The sequence below is a fragment of the Diachasma alloeum genome, unplaced genomic scaffold (assembly GCF_001412515.2).
Source record: "Diachasma alloeum isolate Michigan unplaced genomic scaffold, Dall2.0 Dall_scaffold_00276, whole genome shotgun sequence".
Lineage (NCBI taxonomy): Eukaryota > Metazoa > Arthropoda > Insecta > Hymenoptera > Braconidae > Diachasma > Diachasma alloeum.
In genome coordinates, this window is record NW_021680415.1 from 655,835 (window position 1) to 675,915 (window position 20,081).

General features: G+C 34.1%; 3 protein-coding genes across 4 annotated transcripts; 2 read left to right on the plus strand and 1 right to left on the minus strand.

The window, feature by feature from the left end:
* Window positions 1-2,988: 2,988 nt before the first annotated feature.
* LOC107037995 (SUMO-activating enzyme subunit 1) lies at window positions 2,989-5,452 on the minus strand. The gene is made up of 6 exons (XM_015256852.1): window positions 5,277-5,452; window positions 5,014-5,185; window positions 4,073-4,329; window positions 3,830-4,002; window positions 3,406-3,544; window positions 2,989-3,262 (listed from the first exon to the last, which is right to left on the minus strand). Exons 1-6 carry the CDS (start codon window positions 5,372-5,374, stop codon window positions 3,100-3,102), a joined length of 1,002 nt encoding a protein of 333 aa, XP_015112338.1. The 5' UTR covers window positions 5,375-5,452; the 3' UTR covers window positions 2,989-3,099.
* Window positions 5,453-5,628: 176 nt separating this feature from the next.
* LOC107037993 (protein C12orf4 homolog) lies at window positions 5,629-13,345 on the plus strand. Of its 2 annotated transcripts, none has more exons than XM_015256849.2 (9): window positions 5,629-5,646; window positions 9,380-9,915; window positions 10,545-10,766; window positions 10,977-11,174; window positions 11,258-11,376; window positions 12,119-12,376; window positions 12,473-12,591; window positions 12,714-12,839; window positions 13,063-13,345. In XM_015256849.2, the coding sequence occupies exons 2-9, from the start codon at window positions 9,416-9,418 to the stop codon at window positions 13,174-13,176; spliced, it is 1,656 nt and encodes a 551-aa protein (XP_015112335.1). In that variant the 5' UTR covers window positions 5,629-5,646; window positions 9,380-9,415; the 3' UTR covers window positions 13,177-13,345. The 2 variants fall into 2 exon arrangements, with proteins under 2 accessions (XP_015112335.1, XP_015112334.1); XM_015256848.1 differs by lacking the exon at window positions 5,629-5,646 and adding an exon at window positions 6,326-6,424.
* An 865-nt stretch (window positions 13,346-14,210) lies between these two features.
* On the plus strand, window positions 14,211-19,178 carry LOC107037994 (leucine-rich repeat neuronal protein 3). Its single transcript, XM_015256850.1, has 4 exons — window positions 14,211-14,380; window positions 14,691-15,047; window positions 16,103-16,701; window positions 18,251-19,178. Exons 1-4 carry the CDS (start codon window positions 14,315-14,317, stop codon window positions 18,534-18,536), a joined length of 1,308 nt encoding a protein of 435 aa, XP_015112336.1. The 5' UTR covers window positions 14,211-14,314; the 3' UTR covers window positions 18,537-19,178.
* The last annotated feature ends 903 nt before the right edge of the window (window positions 19,179-20,081 follow it).

Sequence of the window (20,081 nt, forward strand, 5' to 3'; positions counted from 1 at the left end):
ACGTGTTGTACGGAAAAAATAGTCCATCTAAAGAAGACTGTCTAGTCCGTTTTTACGAGAGCTTCATACCTCAGGATTTTAGGACGTGAGAGAGCCACTCAAATTTTATCATGACTTTGTGTTGATGTATGAATACATTTATTCCCAGTAAAATGCATCGAGAGAGATGGCCTCCTAGTGGAAGTGGTTTTATGAAATATTTTATTTTTATGGTTCTGTTTGCTAAACTGAAATAAAATTCATCACTCAATCTTTCTTTGTTTGGAATGCTTTAAAGAATTAAAACTATGAAAAACAAATCCATCACTCCTTGAAAAAAATTGAAATTTCATAGAAAATTGACCAGTAATTTTCACAAAAATGATATCTAATTTCGATTTAGGGAAAAAAGAATAATAAAATTTCTAGTTTCATTGGAAATTCAATGAAATTGCGAATTTTTGAGCAGCAGCAAGACAAGAGACTTCAAACTTACTTGAATTTTCGATTAATTCACAGTTCAAGAATTTAATTAACTGAATTGTCCTGATTTCCATTCATTCTCATGAAATAATTGAACTCTAATATCCAGAAATGAAAATAATAATGAAGAAAAAAAATGGTAAAAAAATAGAAAGTGAATAAAAAAAAATATAAAATGGATAAAGCACTGCAAAACTGGCGAAAATCAAACTAAATACGAGCTTTAAAAGAATAATTCTAATTCTAATAATAATAATAATAATAATAATAATAATAATAATAATAATAGGTGCTGTAATAACCTGTAGAAAATATTCAATATAATGAATATTTTCGGCCAAGAGTATTTTTTAAATTTAAGATATTGTTGATTTTATTGTTAAATTTTATGTATGTATCTGGAATAAAAATTGAAAAATGGACGTGGAATTCCAGTTTCCACTCATTTTTTCATCAAATCTTGAATTTTCCATGACGAAATTTCTTGAAATTTCAGCCAAAAATTTAAAACACTGATGTTATCCTCACCCAGAAGACGTTAATAATCCGAAATAAATTCCCAAGATAACGATAAAACCCAAGTATGTGGCAAAATGAGAATTTTCATGGCCACAAACAGCAGTAAGTAGTTTCCTCACGTATCTAATTTCCCCAAACTCTAAAAAATATCGAATTATCCCCCGAGCGTGCCCCTCCCCGCAGCCCCAAAAGATTAAACAACTCCAATAGTTTGTCTTTTAAAAAGCTATTCGCAAGGCATTCAATCGGTTAACCAAAACTTTACGATGCCCCCTAAATGTTGAGATACATTTTCGAGCCACTTTAGTTCCTCGTTAAACCATCCAAGACGTGGACTTTAACATCCCCATCAATCAAGCCTAATTGTTACTGTCCAGTGCGCGAAGAGAGGTGTAAAGAAACAGTTGTAGTTCGAATTCATGGGGTTGAAGTATTACTCTAATATTTATGCCACATTGGAAAATTTCCTCGGGCATTCCAGAGGCACTCACGTGTCATATCGATCTTACTTGGGTACCTGGGTTAATGCTAGGGCTGAGGTATGATTCGCATTCCTTTCTGTGACTCACGGGAAGTAACCCGACGTCTAGGGGGTGGGGGGCAAGGGATGACAGATAAAACCGATAACGTGGCGTGACTGCGAATCGCTCGACTATTTTGTAGGAAACTTGACGGCAATTATGCGAATTGTGTTGTAGGAAATTCCGGGATACGATCTTTGCAGGGTAGACGGCGAAAATAAATATAAAAGTGTTGGGCATGTTTAGTTTTCTTCTTAGAGGGGTTGGGGGATCTAGGGTGCGGAATAGGACATTTGAACGCGGAGAAAAAATTTGAGAAAAATTACCAAATGAGTTAAGTAGTCGTGGAGGAATCGCCATATTCGTAAATCATAATTACCCTTAAATTTTTAAACCGTCAATTAGTCAACATCACTTAAACTTTTGATTATTCAAGTAATCATCCATTTGAATATTCAAATTTTAACTATTTTATCAATCAATAATCCTTTTTAAGATATTAGAAATATTCACTTAATGACAAATTTACAGTTCTATATTATCAGATATTTAATTCATCATCAATCGGAAATTTAAACTATTAATATTATATTATTTTTTAATTTTGATGGGTTCGCTTAAACATTTATCAATGTAAGTCGCAAATCTTTTTAATATTGAAGAAATATAATAGTGATGGCCATTCCTGTCGTGGAAGGAGCTCCATTTTCAGTACTTTTTCATCCTATAGCGGGGAAGAAGGGCGGAATGAATAGTGAATTTTTCTCCGGTGGCCCGGGAAAATTTACTTAACATAAATCCTGCCGAAACTGTAAAATTTTCCCTGCATTCCATCAAAAATTATTTTTTGAGTATTTTTCTTGCAATAAATTTCGTAAAAAATTGAAAAATTATCATAGTAATTCTCATGAGAGACATCGCATCGGATTTAGGGGAAAAATGTTTATAAAATTTAAAGTTTTAGGTAGAATTCAAAGAAATTCATGAATTTTCTGTGGAAGTAAGATGGAAATTTCACAACTTCATTGAATTTTCAATAGAACGTGAATGTTCAGAAACAAAATGACGTGAATTGTCGATTTTTCCCTGAAATTTCTTCAATTTTCTTCAAGAAATTTCAGCCTAATGCTGGGTCGTAAGTAAATTAGCAGGTGGTAAGCAAATTGGCACAAAACTAAGCTGTTTCTGTGGAAATAAAAAAAATATTCACGCAAATGTGAAAGAAAGCTTTTTTACTCGTTTTTTTTTGTATAAAATTCAGTTTTTCTATCAAACAAGCGTTAGTTCACCACCTATTGGCTCCCTCAGATAATTATGAAAAAGTTGGAGGTAACAAAAATTTCAGAATTAAGAAATTTAACGAAATTTCAATTTTTCGCTGAAAATTTGAGTTTTTTTTATCAAACACCCATTAATTTCTCACCCAACAAGAAAGGATTCAGCTCGGGAAGAATAAAAGAACACTGATTTTTCAAAATCTCAGGAATAAATGAACGAAAAATGTACTGTATTGAAAGTGAAAAATATATTTGAACATCGAAATGAATGTTTTTAAACGATAATGTTGTCAGGAAGTTCAGATGCCGTTGGTGTGGGTTTAGTGACCCAGACGAATGGCCTTTCCACACATGGTTGCAGGATCGAAAAGGAAGAGGTTGTGGAGCGGTGGCTCTTTCTGAGACACTGCCTTTATTATCTCCTGGCCCATCACACCGCCCAGTATTGCGCAGACTGGACTCACTTGGGCGTACAGATCTCCCCTAGAATCCAAAATTAATCGTCATTAATCTAATAATTTCTCGATGACTAAAAAAAAGTTATGACTTTGGAAAATCCACTCAATTAGCCTTGCAATTACCACATAGAATTAAATAACTGACGACTGAATTGTGTTTTTACTCACTCGATTAAATCGTTTATTTTATCCCCCAAATCGTACTCTTTTATTATGGCTTCTGCCTCTTGAGAAAACTCTGGAAGCTTGGATTCACGTTCATTCGGATGGGGATCTTTCCCATGCTTCTCTCGATAGTTCATCATTACTTTAAATAATCAAACAAAATAATTAAATAACCGCTAAACACATTGTTCAAAAATTCAGCAAGCATACAACGAAATCAACACTGAACTTTTTTTAATCGTCAATAACTCATCAAATCGTTGGTTGAATGGAATTTTTTCCACTCTGCAAATTATAATATTCTTATTAATTTCAGAATATGTTTAGACTAAACTCAATTTATGAATTTGTTGACGAGCTATTAACATTTAAAAAGTCGACAGTGTCCATTGTCCCAAGCCCTCCTCTATTTTTAATTTATGCTTACTCTGGAACAAATGATAAACTTCTGAATTTTTTGGCAATGTCTTGGCATTAAGAATTTTCTCGAATGGAACGAAAGTCTCTGTTCTCTTGACAGTGTTGACAATTCCATCGACACTTCCATTGTCCTTAGAGTCACCACCGGGTCCTGGTTTCTTCTTACTCTGAACTACATCCCTGAGATAATTAATTCAGTTAATTAATCTGATTCCACAAGATTTTTTAGAAAAAAAGATAAATCACTCACATGGCGTATTCATGCGTCAACAGATCCTCAAACGTGTATCCGAACATTCCCCAGACGTCACCAGCAAAGAACTTGACATTGTACTTCCTGCATGCTGCATTGATTCTCTTCAACTGGGTGATGGTGCACTCTGAGGCACAGACGACATCAAAGTCCCTGAAGAATGTGTCTGGCTTGGTGTCAATGTTCGAATCATCAGCTGTCACTTCAACCATTGAGTTGAGGTTCTGGGCTCGATCCACTGATGCTTGTGCTCTCTAGAGAAAATTGAATTAAAAAAATCATTTTATTCAATTTTCAAAGTTTTGTGAAGATAATAAGAGAAAAAATGATGATAAAAATAATTTAACAATGGATTTGAGTCGAGAATAAGACAAAGAAATTTTATTGCCATCATCCCCAGCCATAAAAATAATAAAAAGAATGAATTAATGAATATTTTCGAGTTGTGATTACGTTTATGACAAGATGAATGAGGCAAATAATAATATAGCAAAACTGAAAATAATTTAATAACAGTGAAAAAAATAAGAACTCAACAATAATTTTTTGTTAAGATGTATAAAAAATAAAATATAGCAATCATCTTGAATCATCAATATCCCTGACTCGATGGTCTCATTTAGATGAATTAAATCACATTTGAAAGGGAGGAAACATGTTTGGAATGAAAAAATCTCGTTTTATTTCGCTCTATCAATATGAGTAAGAAAAATAATGATATAATAAAATTGAAAATAATTCAACAACAATGAAAAAAATCAGAACTCAATAAAAAATAAAGTGTGATAAAATCATCTTGAATTTATAAACACATTTGAAAGCTTGGAAAAATATCTTCGCAATGCAAAAAAAAGACCACAAATTTTCAATTAACCCCTTTCATCCCCAGCAATGAAAATAATGAAAAGAATGGATGAAAATTGTTGAAGTGTACTTACATTCTTTCCAACATCTTTCCTATCAGCAAAGAACTGTGAGGATGAATCCTCAACCGTCAGTTCCCTGTGATCCAAAAATTTAATAGATTTGATCCCAGCAAGAATAATATTCTTGGCAACCTCAGCACCAAATCCATTGAGTCCAATGAGAAGAACCTTGGCCAGACGTAGTCTAAAACCCCAAAATTGAAGTAAAAACGCCTATTTATTGTACTCTTCAACCAGAGCCGGTGAAATTCGAGGTTAGAGTCAAAATAACTCACCTTTTCTGTGACTCCAGCCCCCAAAGACGAATCTGTCTGTCGTACAACTCAGCCTCTGCATCAGTGAGCATCTCCGAGCCGTTTTTCTCCTCCACCATTGTTAATAAATATCAGGATATTCGTGGGAAACGTACGATGACTGATTGTTGGAGACTACAAACTCCAAAGTGCCGCTCACGCTTTGTACAGTCGATAAAACACGAATCCGTCACACCAATTGAGCGAAAGAACACGAATGCATCGCCATCTGGCGTGAGTAGAGACAATTCTCTCAACTCATTGAAAAGTGAATTGAACTGTCAAAATTGACAATCATGACCGAAAATAAATCATAAATAATGTGATTCGAATCCAGTGATCTTTGATCTCAGTACGTAAATATGTCGATTAGTTATCATTGATATTTTCCTCCCATTTGGGTGAATATTTAATTAATTTCGTTGGATATTTTGCTGGGAACAGGTTATGTAGAGTTGATAAATTGTTAATTATTAAATTAAGTTTATGGGAATTATCCGTAATAAGTGCGGAGATAATTCTAAGAACATTATCTGTCCCCAGTAATAAAAATAATGAAGAGAATGAATGAATGACAGAAATAATGAAATAACAACAGTGAAAATGATGCAGCAACAATAAACAAAATAAGAATTCAACAATCACTTTTGTTAAAATGTGTAAAAAATTAAGCGAAAAAAAGAAAAAATCTCTTTGAAATTGAAAAAAAACGTCCCCTTTCACATCCCGAGTAATGAAAATNAGAGTCAAAATAACTCACCTTTTCTGTGACTCCAGCCCCCAAAGACGAATCTGTCTGTCGTACAACTCAGCCTCTGCATCAGTGAGCATCTCCGAGCCGTTTTTCTCCTCCACCATTGTTAATAAATATCAGGATATTCGTGGGAAACGTACGATGACTGATTGTTGGAGACTACAAACTCCAAAGTGCCGCTCACGCTTTGTACAGTCGATAAAACACGAATCCGTCACACCAATTGAGCGAAAGAACACGAATGCATCGCCATCTGGCGTGAGTAGAGACAATTCTCTCAACTCATTGAAAAGTGAATTGAACTGTCAAAATTGACAATCATGACCGAAAATAAATCATAAATAATGTGATTCGAATCCAGTGATCTTTGATCTCAGTACGTAAATATGTCGATTAGTTATCATTGATATTTTCCTCCCATTTGGGTGAATATTTAATTAATTTCGTTGGATATTTTGCTGGGAACAGGTTATGTAGAGTTGATAAATTGTTAATTATTAAATTAAGTTTATGGGAATTATCCGTAATAAGTGCGGAGATAATTCTAAGAACATTATCTGTCCCCAGTAATAAAAATAATGAAGAGAATGAATGAATGACAGAAATAATGAAATAACAACAGTGAAAATGATGCAGCAACAATAAACAAAATAAGAATTCAACAATCACTTTTGTTAAAATGTGTAAAAAATTAAGCGAAAAAAAGAAAAAATCTCTTTGAAATTGAAAAAAAACGTCCCCTTTCACATCCCGAGTAATGAAAATAATTAAGGATGTTCTACACCCTTTCTGCCAAAATTCACGTTTTTTTAATTTTTCTGGCAAACTTATGATGGAATTGACGTGAAAAAATATAACGTTTTTGCGTTTTGTCATTATTTAATGACTGACGAAATTTTAAGGTGGTGCGAACATTTTCCTGCGTTTTCTCTAAACTTTTAAAAAGAATCACGAAACTGTAGAAAAAACGCATGAAAATTATCGCACCACTACGCAACTTCGTGAGCCATTAAAGAATGATAAACCACAAAATCGTTATATTTTTTTTCACGTCACTCCCATCGATAATTTGCCAGAAAAATGAAAACAACGTCAATTTTGGCTAAAAGGGTGTCAAACATCCTTAAGAGAATGGATGGATAAATATTATTAGTGTAACTAGAGACAATTCTCTCCTCAACTCATCGAAGAGCGAATTGAGCTGTCAAAATTGATAATCATAACCGAAAATAAATCATAAATAATGTGATTCGAATCCAGTGATCTTTGATCTTAGTACGTAAATATGTCGATTAGTTATCATTGATATTTTCCTCCCACTTAGGTGAATATTTAATGGATTTCGTTGAATATTTTCTGGGAATAGGCTAAGTGGAGTTGATAAATTATTAATTATTGAATTAAGTTTATGAGAATTATCAATAATAAGCGCGGAGATAATTCTAAGAACGTTATCTGTCCCCAGTAATAAAAATAATGAAGAAAATGCATGAATGGGAGAAATGATAAAATAACAAAAGTTGAAGTGATTCAATAACAAAAAAAAATAAAACTTCAACAATCATTTTTGTTAAGATGTGTAAAAAGTGAAGCGTGGCAAAATTGTCTTGAACCTTCAACATATTCTGACTCAATGGTCAAATGTAGATAAATTGAAACACATTTAAAAGTTTGAAAACAGCTCTTTAAAATACTTTTGTTGCTAAATTATTAATTGTTGAATTCAGTTCATGAGAATTATCAATAATAAGTGCGGAGATAATTTTAAGAACATTATCTGTCCCCAGTAATAAAAATAATGAAGAAAATGCATGAATGAGAAAAATGATGAAATAACAAAAGTTGATGTGATTAAATAACAAAAAAAATAAAACTTCAACAATCATTTTTGTTGAGATGTGTAAAAAATAAAGCGTGGCAAAATTGTCTTGAACCTTCAACATTTTCTGACTCAGTGGTCCAATGTAGATAAATTGAAACACATTTGAAAGCTTGGAAAAATCTCTTTAAAATACTGTGGAGTTGATAAATTGTTAATTGTTGAATTAAGTTTATGGGAATTATCATCATTGTTGGTAATAATCGAGTGAAAGCTGTCAATAAATGCAGAGATAATTCGAGGAACATTATCTGTGGCCTCTTAACCCTGTCCTATTGAGAAATCTGACCTTGCAGGAGTTTATAAACTGCAGTGAATTTTTTACACTCTGGAATTATTTCGCACATTCTTATTTTTCTTCGATTAGCCACGTGTTATCTCGTAGACACAACGCCTCTCGGTGGCGCTAAAATTAATCCACTGAGCGTTAATCAATTTAATGAAGCTTTTGATTATATTTATGTTCGGTAAATGATAGCGTAAAAATTAATTTGTGGAATTTTTATTCTGAAGTTCAAATCGATGCTCATGTGGGGTGGACAGCGCACCCCAGGGCCTTTTCTATGATTTTTGTTGTCACTGTCTCGTTAAGTAAAATAAAAAAATTTAGATAAAAATTGCTAGCGAATTTTTAACCATTTGATTACATTTTTTTCTTTGAGTTTTGGTTCCTCTGGGAGACATAGAAAATAGTTAAAACGTCGTGGGAGTAACGAAGGATAATTAATATTTTCTTGGTATTGTTGAGGATTTTTAATTAGAGTTAAGCAATGATTTTATATATTTTGTTGTCGAATGGACGGATTTATTTTGACATTTAATTCTGACATTTAATTTGACGTTTGTCAATTTTTGGTCGACTTTGGAGTTGATGCAAGATTAAATTATTGATGAATTTCTGGATTATAAATAGATAGATAAAAATGCGGATTTCTATGCTTTTTATTTAGATATGGAATAAAATGATCCCCCAAAGACAAATTAATCAAGTACATTGTTTGCAACGTTCATATAAAATTAGACGCGACTGACTAGCAATTATTAAATTTCCAATTTTCAACTTTCATCTAATTCAATTTAAATTATTCATTAAATTGTTCATTTTTTATTCATTTATTATGTATTTATTTATTCTGTTTGTTTAATCGATAGCATTTATTACTGTTATCATTAATATAACTGTATTTTCAGCGCATTTTGGTTGTAAGAATGAATTCATTAAAAACCCATTCTGAAAAACACAAAAATCTATTCAAAAAAAAGTTGATTCAAAATTCTTACAAATCGGGCTGTATGAAAAATTAATTACGAGAGAAAAGCAGAATTTTCATTCATTCAAGTCAGCATGAATTTTATTAATTGTTTTATTAATTATTGTATTAATTATTTTATTAATAATTCTTGTAACTCAGCCCTTGCCCCCATTTCAAGAATTCTTACTCGTAATTTCAGTTGAAATTTTCCACCAGTACAACTGATAAATAAAAAATGGCAGAGGATCCATTCGTCGAAAAGCTCTTCGTCTTCAAATTTCCCACGTGCACAACGAACGAAGACTACACCCTGGAAATTCCGATAAAAATACCCTATCGTGGCAATGTCACAGAGTTCGCCTATCGAATAATGTCGTCATTCAAGCTGCCCCCGTACGTAGAAACAGACCTGATGAATTCACTCGATGAAACCGTGGACAAATGGACTCAGGAGTATTACGACGAGCGAGACGACAAACTGATTGATGCTGCGATCAATGGGGAACTCGATGTTGAGAGGATAGTGAAGGATTGGGAGAAGGCGTACAAGACGAAGACGGTCGAGTACGCCGAGCCCATTGGGACCACTGACGAGGAGCTTTTCGCTGCTGCCTATCACAGGCTCGTACACTCGCCTTCCTTGGAGCCTATTCTCCAGGCTGAGCATAAATATGGGAAGGACGTCACCGAAGTTATTCAGATAAGGGATGGGGAATACGAACAGCTGACGCAAAAGTTAGAGTTTTTCAGTTTTATGGTGAAAGAAAAAAGATACATTTCATTTCAAAAAATTCAATTTCATGAAATTGGTAAATCGTTAAATTGATTCAAATGAATTATGTTCCTGAGGGGAGTAATAAGTATTAGCACACTATTGAGTATAGTACTATCTTTCTTAAATAGAACTAAATTTTCGGGAGAAGAACAGAAATTTTTCCACAGTTTCATGATTCTGCTATCAAGTTATGTAAATTAATTTTTTTTAAATTAAAAGTGACTGAATATTTTAGGAGAATCTACAATTTTATTCATCAAAACTATTAATATTCAATTCAGCTCTTGGAATCACAGAAAATCAGAAATATTACTAGAGAAAATTAAAGTCAAATTGAGCGAAATTTGTCTTTAGTTTAATGATTTTGTTATGAAAATGCGTGAATTAACAAGAAAAAGCCACTTTAAATATTCTAGGAAACTTCAAAATTTTATCCATCAAGACTATTAATAATCAATTATCCTCTTGGAGTTACAAAAAACCATGAATATTCAGTTGAACCTTGAAAATTCGGAGACTTCTTGAATTCCAAGGATCGTCTAATAGAGAATTTCAAATAAAAATTCTGAACATTTGCATTTGTTGGTAGACAAACTGACGAGATGAAAGTGGCAGTCGAGGCCCTGGAGGCAGGATCCACTGAGAGATCAATAAACGAAATGGCAGCGAGACACTTTGAGGAACAAAGTTTATTGCAAGGTCACTGGGGTTCGAGAGTTGACGCGCTTAAATTGGAACAACGTCGTCAATATCGTAATTGGATCATGAGATTACTCGAGGAACAGCAGACTAATATGTTACCAACACCGGTGTAATTATTCATTTGCAATCCAGAGGACTGCAACAGGATGAGACAATTTGCATTATTTTTTCTCAATATTTATCTCTTTAGATTCAACAAGAGATATTCATGAAAAAAAAATAGTCTAAAGTTGACTCGTCTCGTTTAACAGTTTAATCACCAAATTATCGTCTAAATGAACCGATTTTTGAATTCACCCGATGATTTTTTTTATTTTAGCGAATCTCCAATGGTACCAATGCCTCTAGTACCCGAGCTCTTATCAAATAACGATAATAAGACAGTCAAAAACACCTCAGACCTCCCACAATTGGAAGAAAGCTTCACGATACATCTAGGCTCTCAAATGAAGCAGATGCATAACATCAGGATTTTGACAGGAGATGTTCTAGATTTTTGTAGAACGAAAAATAATGGGTAAACACGAATGGAGTTTTGAATAAGCTTCACGAAGGCAGATTCTCCCAATAAATTGACTGAAGAATGAATTTTTCTTTTAGAAACATGGAGCCAACTCCACAAAGATTACAGACAGCTCTCGGATTATACTCCAACGACCTTTGTGGCCTAGTTCTTCTGAGTGACAATCATTTGGGAAGCTACTCTGGCATCACCAAAGGTTCGCATGATAACTCTCATATAAAGAAAATTAACTTGTCAGCCATTAACGGTCGTTGCAAATTTAATTGATTATTATTGTGGAAAATAAAAAGAGGAATTGGCTGGAAAAAATGAAATTTCGTAAACAATTTCTAATGAGGCGATATTCAATTCCATTTAGAAGGAGAAAATGGTGAAATTTGAGATTTTGTTGAAAATTCAGTGCAATTCCAAATTTTTGAGCGACAGAAAGATGAGAATTCGTCAACTTACTTGAATTTTCAATCAAAGAATGAATATTGATCCGACTTTTTCGGATTTCTATAGATTTTCATGGAATAATTCAATTGAAGTTAACAGTTTCTATTGATTTTTCAATAAAATTTTGAATTTTCAGTAACAAAATTCCTTGAAATTTCAGTTAAAAGTGTTTAATAAAAAAATGTTGACTTCAAAAATGTTGAAATTTCCGATTTCATTGAAATTCCTTTAATTTCTATTAATTTTTGTGGAATAATTGAACTGAAATTTACAATCTCCATTGATTTTTCAATAAAATATTAAATTTGCAATTAATAAATTCTCAAAAATTAATAAATTAATAAATTCCAAAAATTAATAAATTCTAAATTAATAAATTCAGTCAACAATTTTTAACAGTGCAGGGCATTCGTTCATTCTGCAAAGCAGTTTCACAATTTTTGTGAAACTCTTATATCTAAAACTTTGTTTTTCAAATGACGCGAACCTCTCATTCCTAGAGCTGAGTTCTATCTGTCAACTGACTACTGAATTTCATTTCCCTCCGATCGACGAGCAACTGGAAAAAATCAAGGAGGATGTCAAAGAGGCTGTTGCGTGGAGGCAGACGCACCATCGAGAGGGGAGTGATAATCAGGTCAAAAAATCAACGTCTAGTAGATCGCTGCAGACTGGCGATGTTTTTATCACGAGGCATTCTAATTTGGCGCAAGTTCATGTCGTCTTTCATATGGTTGTCAACGATTCATTACGTTCAGGTAGAAGACTTAATAAGTTATGTAGTGGAATCAATTAATTGGGAATTAATGACTTAATTGACTTGTTGGTTAATTAATTTTCGATCTTTCTTGCAGGAGATATCAACTCAAGACATCCGGCCATTTTGGGGCTGAGGAATATTCTGAAAACAGCTTGTGTTAATGACGTTACAACGATCACGATTCCAGTATTACTTGTCCATGAAATGACAGAAGTAAAGTTCTTTCTTTCGTTCAAGAGAATTATTGTTTTCCTGATAACTATTGCATTAAAAGATAATTGCAAAATTAAGAACAATTTTAATTTCTCGTTGCGATCTCTTCGATTGTTCTACAGGATATGACTGTCGCCTGGTGTACAAAACGTGCAGAGCTTGTATTCAAATGTGTGAAAGGATTTATGATAGAAATGGCCTCTTGGGGAGGGGCTGAACTAAAAAATCTACAGTTTCTAGTTCCAAAGGTGAAGACACTTCTCACTTTTTAAAAAATGTTGATGACTTGTTGATAAAATGAGATAATTTTATGTCACATGAGTATTTTCTTCGTCTAAAAAATATTCAATAGGATATTTGTCTCCTTTGTAAATCCAATCAATCAAATTGATGAAAATTTATTCACATTTTTGAAAAATCACAAATAGCAGTTCTCACTCGCTCGATTTTCAATGATGATTTTTATTCCAGGGAATGTCTGAAGAAGTTTTTGGTACACTAGCTACAATGCTCCCAAGTATATTCCGAGTATCAAATCCACTGGTTTTCAAGGCGAATGGTGCTCCAAACACACCGAAGAAATGAATTCTCAAATTAATTAATTCCAATTATCAGAAATGTTTTTTCTTCTCGAATTGATATATGCATTTATTTTGCTATAAGGTATCGCCTCGTTTGCTCAAAATTGAACAATTTCTTGCGATGAATGTGATAAGATGCCTGTTTAATAAATAAATATATAATTAAAAAACAATCCATCATTTTTGTTTAGTTATTCTCGAATCGTGAATGATTCAACAATTTTCTCCTAAATTATCTTATTGTTTTTTCATTGATTAATGCTTAACTGTTGATGAAATAAGATAATTTTCTGTCATATGCAGTATTGTCTTCGTCTAAAAAATCTTAAATTGCAGTCTTCACTACATCAGTTTTCACTGATGCTTTTTATTCCAGGGAATGTCTGAATAAATTTTTGGACCATTAGCTACAATGCTCTCAAGTATATTCCCAGTTTCACGGCGACTGGCGCACCAAACACACCGAAGAAATGAATTCTCAAATAAATTAATTCCAATTATCAGAAATGTTTTTTTCTTCTCGAATTGATATACGAATTTATTTTGCCAAAAGGTATCGCCTCGTTCACTGAAAATTGAAAAATTTCTGGCGATAATTGTGATAAGAAGCCCGTTTAATAAATAAATACATAATTAAAAAACAATCCATTACTTTTGTGAATGTCTTCTTGACTGAAATAATCTCATTGTTTATTCATTCACCAATTCTCAACGATTGAAATTGAATCCACATACGCTGAGTCAACGACAAAAGTGAGAAATCCACAGCTTCTAATAATAGCCCAAGCGATGAAAACCCTCCTATCAAAATTTCCCCAATTAATTGAAACCGAAATTATCATCGACTTGCTGAATTTGAGGAAAACAATGAATTTATCGAGATGCAACCCGAGGGCAGCTGAAGTATTTTAAATACACTGTAGTGGGAATTATCAGATAAATTTATCACATGCAGTAAAAAGTGGTACATTAGCTTCCACAATTCTGAACTCAATGACCCGGTTGTTACAGACTGAATTCTCCCGTTCAACAAATCAAAATCGCTCTTTGTATTCTGATGGCTCGTCACGCGTAGACGGCCTCCGGAAAATCCCAATACAGAACGGTTAATTTTTATTTTTAACTGTTGTGGAAAACTGAAAATGTGGTCAGGTGTGTTGATGGTTTTGGTAGGGGCGGTTATCGCAGTGGATGGTAAAGCATCCGAGGTGAGTGATTAGAAAAGTGTTTCATCAATTCGACGATAGCAAATCCTAGATCAAATTTCAAGTTTTGAATTAATTGGAATAATAATTTATAATCTTTTGCGAATTATCAGTCATTTTGATTAGAAACCTATCATGATTTTAGTAATGCTCATTTACAAAATTAATTAAGTCCATATGGAACGGCAGTAATTAATTGAGATAACTTCATTATTTCAAGTAAACTATAAATTACTTTGACTATGAACTGAATATTTTCTGGGATTTTGATCTGTTGAATTCCATAACACACGGAACATTACGAATTTTCCAGATAGACTTGTCCCATCGGCACATGAAGAAAGAAGAGTTCTTCGTGAGAATTCAACACACCCTGAACATCCAGGAAGTAACGGAATTGAATCTGAAAGGAAATGAATTCGACAGTTTTCTGGACTGTTCAGCAAAACTGGACCACTTGAAGAGTCTGGACCTGGCCGAGAACCAGCTCCAGCGGTTCTTCTTTCTCTGCAACGGGGAGTATGCTCTCGAATACTTGAACATCAGTCACAATCATTTAGAGTATATCGACGATCAAGCCCTGAATGAGAGAATCCCTAAGTTAAAGGTGTTGGACATCTCCCACAATAGAATTTCCGTTATCAACGAAACTATGATCGAACATATGAAGGTACGTTCTTGACACAAAGTTACGCATCTTAGGAATCACACGAAAAGATTTTATAGAAAAACGTAGCGAATTCGCTAGAGATTTTATAAGAAGAACAAATAATTTCAAAAAATGTTTAAAATACGATGTGGGGGCGCCGCCGTCTTGCCTGGATTTAAAGATGGCGGCGCCCATACCTGTCACCCACCTCACTTTTTTGAACATGTCTTAGAATTATTTACCCTCTTCAGATTCCCTTCAACTTATTTCATCCAATTTCTAGAAAATGAATAAATTTTTGCAGCTATCCTTCTGGTTATTCGATCTCCCTCTGACTGAGAATTCATGGCGCATAGTTTGCTCTACTCCACTAGTTTGCTCCTATTTTTTTACTCCCGAGGCCTCTTAAGTCACTAGTCGTAAAAGCAATCTTGAGAAAAGTATAAGAAAACGGCGATAACGCAGGAACAAAGCCCAATATCTTAGGAGAAAATCATCCAATAACTTTCAACTAAAAGACGAATCTTTAACGTCATGAGAGCCAGAACCCCACAAAATTACAACTTCCTATCTCAATTACTGCGCGAATTATCATGCCTTAAAGTAATGTCAGCAAACTCATGAAAAACCAGCGATAGCAACGGCATGAACATTTGCTAGAAAATGAATAAATTTTTCTATTTACTCTTCAGATTTCTCCATCCCCTTTTGACTAAGAATTCATGCCCCAAAGTTTTCTCCACATTTCAGCATTTTTTTACTCCCGAGGCCTCTTAAGTCACTAGCTTTTTACAAGTCGTAAAAGCGATCTGGAGAAAAGTGTAAGAAGACGGCGATAACGCAGGAACAAAGCCCAAACTCTTAGGAGAAAATCATCCAATAACTTTCAGCCAAAAGACGAACCTTTAACATCATAAGAGCCAGAACCCCAGAAAATTGCAACTTCCTATCTCAATTACTCCGCGAATTATCATGCCTTAAAGCAATGTCAGCAAAACCAGCGATAACACCAGTCCCCGATAACCAAAGAGATGTGCTTTTTCTCATTCACAATATCTAATCACATCCGCTTTCAGGTCCTGGAGTTTCTCTCAATGGCGCATAACCCAGTCATTGACATCCACGAGAAGGCCTTCGTAACTCAGAAGAACCTGAAGCACTTGGACCTGGCCAACATCAGCGCAGAGCTAATCCCCAGCTCTCTCTTCCGTCCCTTGACGAACCTAACATTCCTGAACATCTCCTTCAACCCCATCACCTCCATCCCCTTCCTCCCCTCGTCCCTCCTGGAGCTCGACCTCTCCGGGACCTTCATCCTCTACCCCGACAATATCATCCTCCCCCAGCTCGCCAGGTTTCACTTGAACTCCATGCCGAATATCACAGGAATAGTCCTCAATGATTTCGAGAACTTAACAATGCTGGAGGTCCTCTCAATGGAGAGGTGTCCCATCCTCTCGGAGTTCAGGGTCTGGCCTCCGAATAATAGGATTCTCCCGCGTCTGCATCACCTCTCCGTCAAGGGATGCGATCTGGAGACCCTGAATGATGACCTTCGGCCAATAATGCAGAGGATCGCTATGGTGGACCTGCAGAACAACCCCTGGCACTGCGACTGCAGGATGCAGTGGGTCAATCGATTGAATTTATCTAGTGAACTCAGTCGAGAGATTAAGTAAGTGCTTCATCAAAGCATCGATCTTCCTGGTCTTCTCAATTGCTATCAATATTTCGTTTTTCGAAATAAGAGAATTAGTTAATTCAAACTTGAGATTTATCCCCGTTGATAAAACAGGATTGGAATGTGCAGAATGATTTGTAGATGTCACTGTTAATCACAAAATAGTAGCTTCATAGATGAATAGAATTCGTTTTAGCCTGAGATGCAGATATTCTCTAAAGGCAAAACATGCGTAATTGATTGTCTTTATTAATTACTATAGTGCAAAATTGTACTAGAAAAATAGTCATATTATGTAAAGTTATTCCACGATTTTGTCTGCAACACTCAATTGATTATTAATTAATTTTTGTTCGTTAAGTTTAGTTATTTCTATCAGTATGTCCAACCAATTCACTTAGTTTAATTCAATTTTATAGCATCTTTCATTTGGCGGTTGTTGATATTAATCAATGAAACTAATCTAGAAATCGTGATCACATCCTTCACTAGATTCACTGAAACCGTTTAAATATTCGAACTATTACGTAACAATTTATCTATTTATCAATTAAGAATCCCATTAAATTTCTTCTTAATGAAAAGAAAAGAAAAAGAGTAAAAAAAACTTGAAAAATTCATTCCGAGAAATTCTTATAATTCCGTCTCAATAGAAAAAGTTACATAGAAAGATGAAATCCTACAGAAACTTCTCATTAAATAGTTTCTATTATATATATATATTTTTTTTATTTCCTTGATGCTACTGTTACAGTTTTACATCTACACAAGCCAGTCAACAAATATCTCCAGAACACTCCAATAAATTGTTTTTGTCAATAATGTCTTTAGAGTGTAACAAATGATTGTAATATCACAGTATCACAATTTGAGCACTTTCGCAATTTCTACTTTCTTAAAATTTCTTTTCGCTGTAATCTCTCAGCACTCTTTCTATCTTAGCTAGTCCTACACACAACGGTACATTTACTTCTCCCGCTGGGGCATTTATTAACTTCTTCCTCCAGCTTCTTTGATTTGTCTTTCCTCTCCAGCCTGTAGTTTCTATTATTATGTACAATTTATTAAACACTGTGAGTTACTATCCTTACAGAGAGTAGAAAGCGTCAATATAAAAATAAAACAAAATAATAGTAATAGAAGCGCAACAGTCTATCTAATAGTAAGCTGCATCGAATATGGGCATACGAATACCATTGCTTTATTTTACATAATCTAAAATACGAGGACGACTTCTATTTATTTTTTTTATTTATTTCTCATCAATTTCCAAGCTAAAAAATGTATTCCTGGCTAACAACACGCATCTTCGTAGAATTAGGAAGCTAAGAATTTTACGACCACATTCAGGTGGAGTGATGAAGTTAAACGAAAAAGTTTCTATTGACCATTTTCTACAAAAAAAAACACCCAAAAAAAATCGACTTTTCAAACGAAGTTCAGCAGAAGTCCAATAGAATTCTCACATAATCAGTTATATTAAAAACTTTTCTGCCTAGCTAAAATCAATCAACTTCTTCATCTCCCTATAATTGATTTGCAGATGTAACACACCTGAACAACATCAAGGCAAGCTTCTGTCCCAAATTCCCAACCACGACTTGGTCTGTCTGGAAATCTCAACAACCACCTACACAGCGATCTGGGCGTCAATGTCAATAATCCTGATTCTTTTGATACTAACGGCAGTCTGGTTATTCTGGCGAGGTCCCCTGAGACACTGGACACTACCAAAACGCAACGGTGACACAGTTAGCTACAAGAACGTCGTAGAATCCTCCAACGACTTAATTAGAATATTAGTAACGGACGACAGGGCTGAGGAGTAGCAAGTCATTAAATTCGGTCGAATGAAGGAGAAAATAATGGAATATCAATCGTTATTGTTGCTGGCTCTTAAAGAACCTCAAATTACTTATTTATAAGAAGCACTAGTCAACTGTGGTAATTTTGAATCAATGTATGGCCCATTTGATGGTGAAACCCCATTGTCCCCCCATTATTGAAGCATCTTACAGTTACAATGGACCAGCATTATCCAATGGGAAAACTTGCAGTCCCAGAATACATTTGACATGTTCTCTCAGCTCATTTCAACCCCTTCGTCCTTAATAAAGGAGATACAGTCTAGATACTAAAGAAAACAGTCTACCTGGGCACAATGGCCCGCAGTGGCTTGACTGCCTTCGAATGAGACCACGAGTGTATCCATCCTTCGTTTCGCTCCACAACTCTGTACCATTTCCTTTATGTTTTTTTCATCTCTCCTCTCGCTTTATTTCAACGTAACGAAGAGGCGGTGCGTAAATACACACGTGGTGGGCCGATTGTTAACATTGGGGCGGAGGGCGACGACCAGTCGGGCAAGTTAATGGCGCGGTTTATGCTCAACTTCAACAGATACTTAAGTTCATTTATATTCACATTTACTGGAACATTTATTGAGAGAATAAATGACGGAGTAAAGAAAATTCTGGGTATGGATGTGGTTTTTTTGTCGCTGAAATCCTTCATTTATATTCTGTTTTTATTCGTTCATTTGTTTTCAGTATTTGATTTTGGCATTCAATGGACGGATGATTTATTTTGTGATTTAATTTATGTGATTTTTCATTGAATAAAATGCAGGAGTTTATCAATTTCTAACAAAAATATTGTTGAAATGAATGGAATGGGAGATAATGGGGTTAATTTGTTTCGAGTGACTGATATTTTGTGGAATATCTTCATTGAACATTCAATATTTTATGGAAAATCAATCGATACTGTGAATTTCAGTTCGGGTATTCCAGGGAAATTTATAGAAATTAGGAAAATTCAGGTGGAAATGTTCTTAAATTTTTTAATCATTGAAAATTTAGCGTAATTTGGTTGGAATTTCAAACAAGTTGGGGAATTCTCGACTGCCCGCTGCTAAAAAATCTGGAATTTTAGTATTTTTTTAATTTTCAATTCAAAATCGTAAAATTCAGGTGAATATATTCCTGAATTTTCAATTAATCACAGACTCGGTGTAATTTTGTACTGAATGTTAAGGTTTTTATTGTAAATTTAAGTAAGCTGGGAAATTCTCGACTTCCCGCTATTCAAAAATCCGGAATTTCAAGAATTTTTTGTGAAATCTGGAATTTTACCATTTTTTTCCTCTGCATTGAATTAAATATCATGAAAAATTAACATTCAACTTTCCATGAAATTTCACGTCTCTCTTAACAGTGTATTCTCGAATTTTCAATTCAAAGTCGTAAACTTCAAGTGAATATATTTCAGAATTATTTTTCAATTAATCGAAAACCCGGCGTAATTTTATACTGAATATTTACATTTTTTATGGAAATTCAAGTAAGTTGGTGAATTCTCGTCTCCCTTCTCTC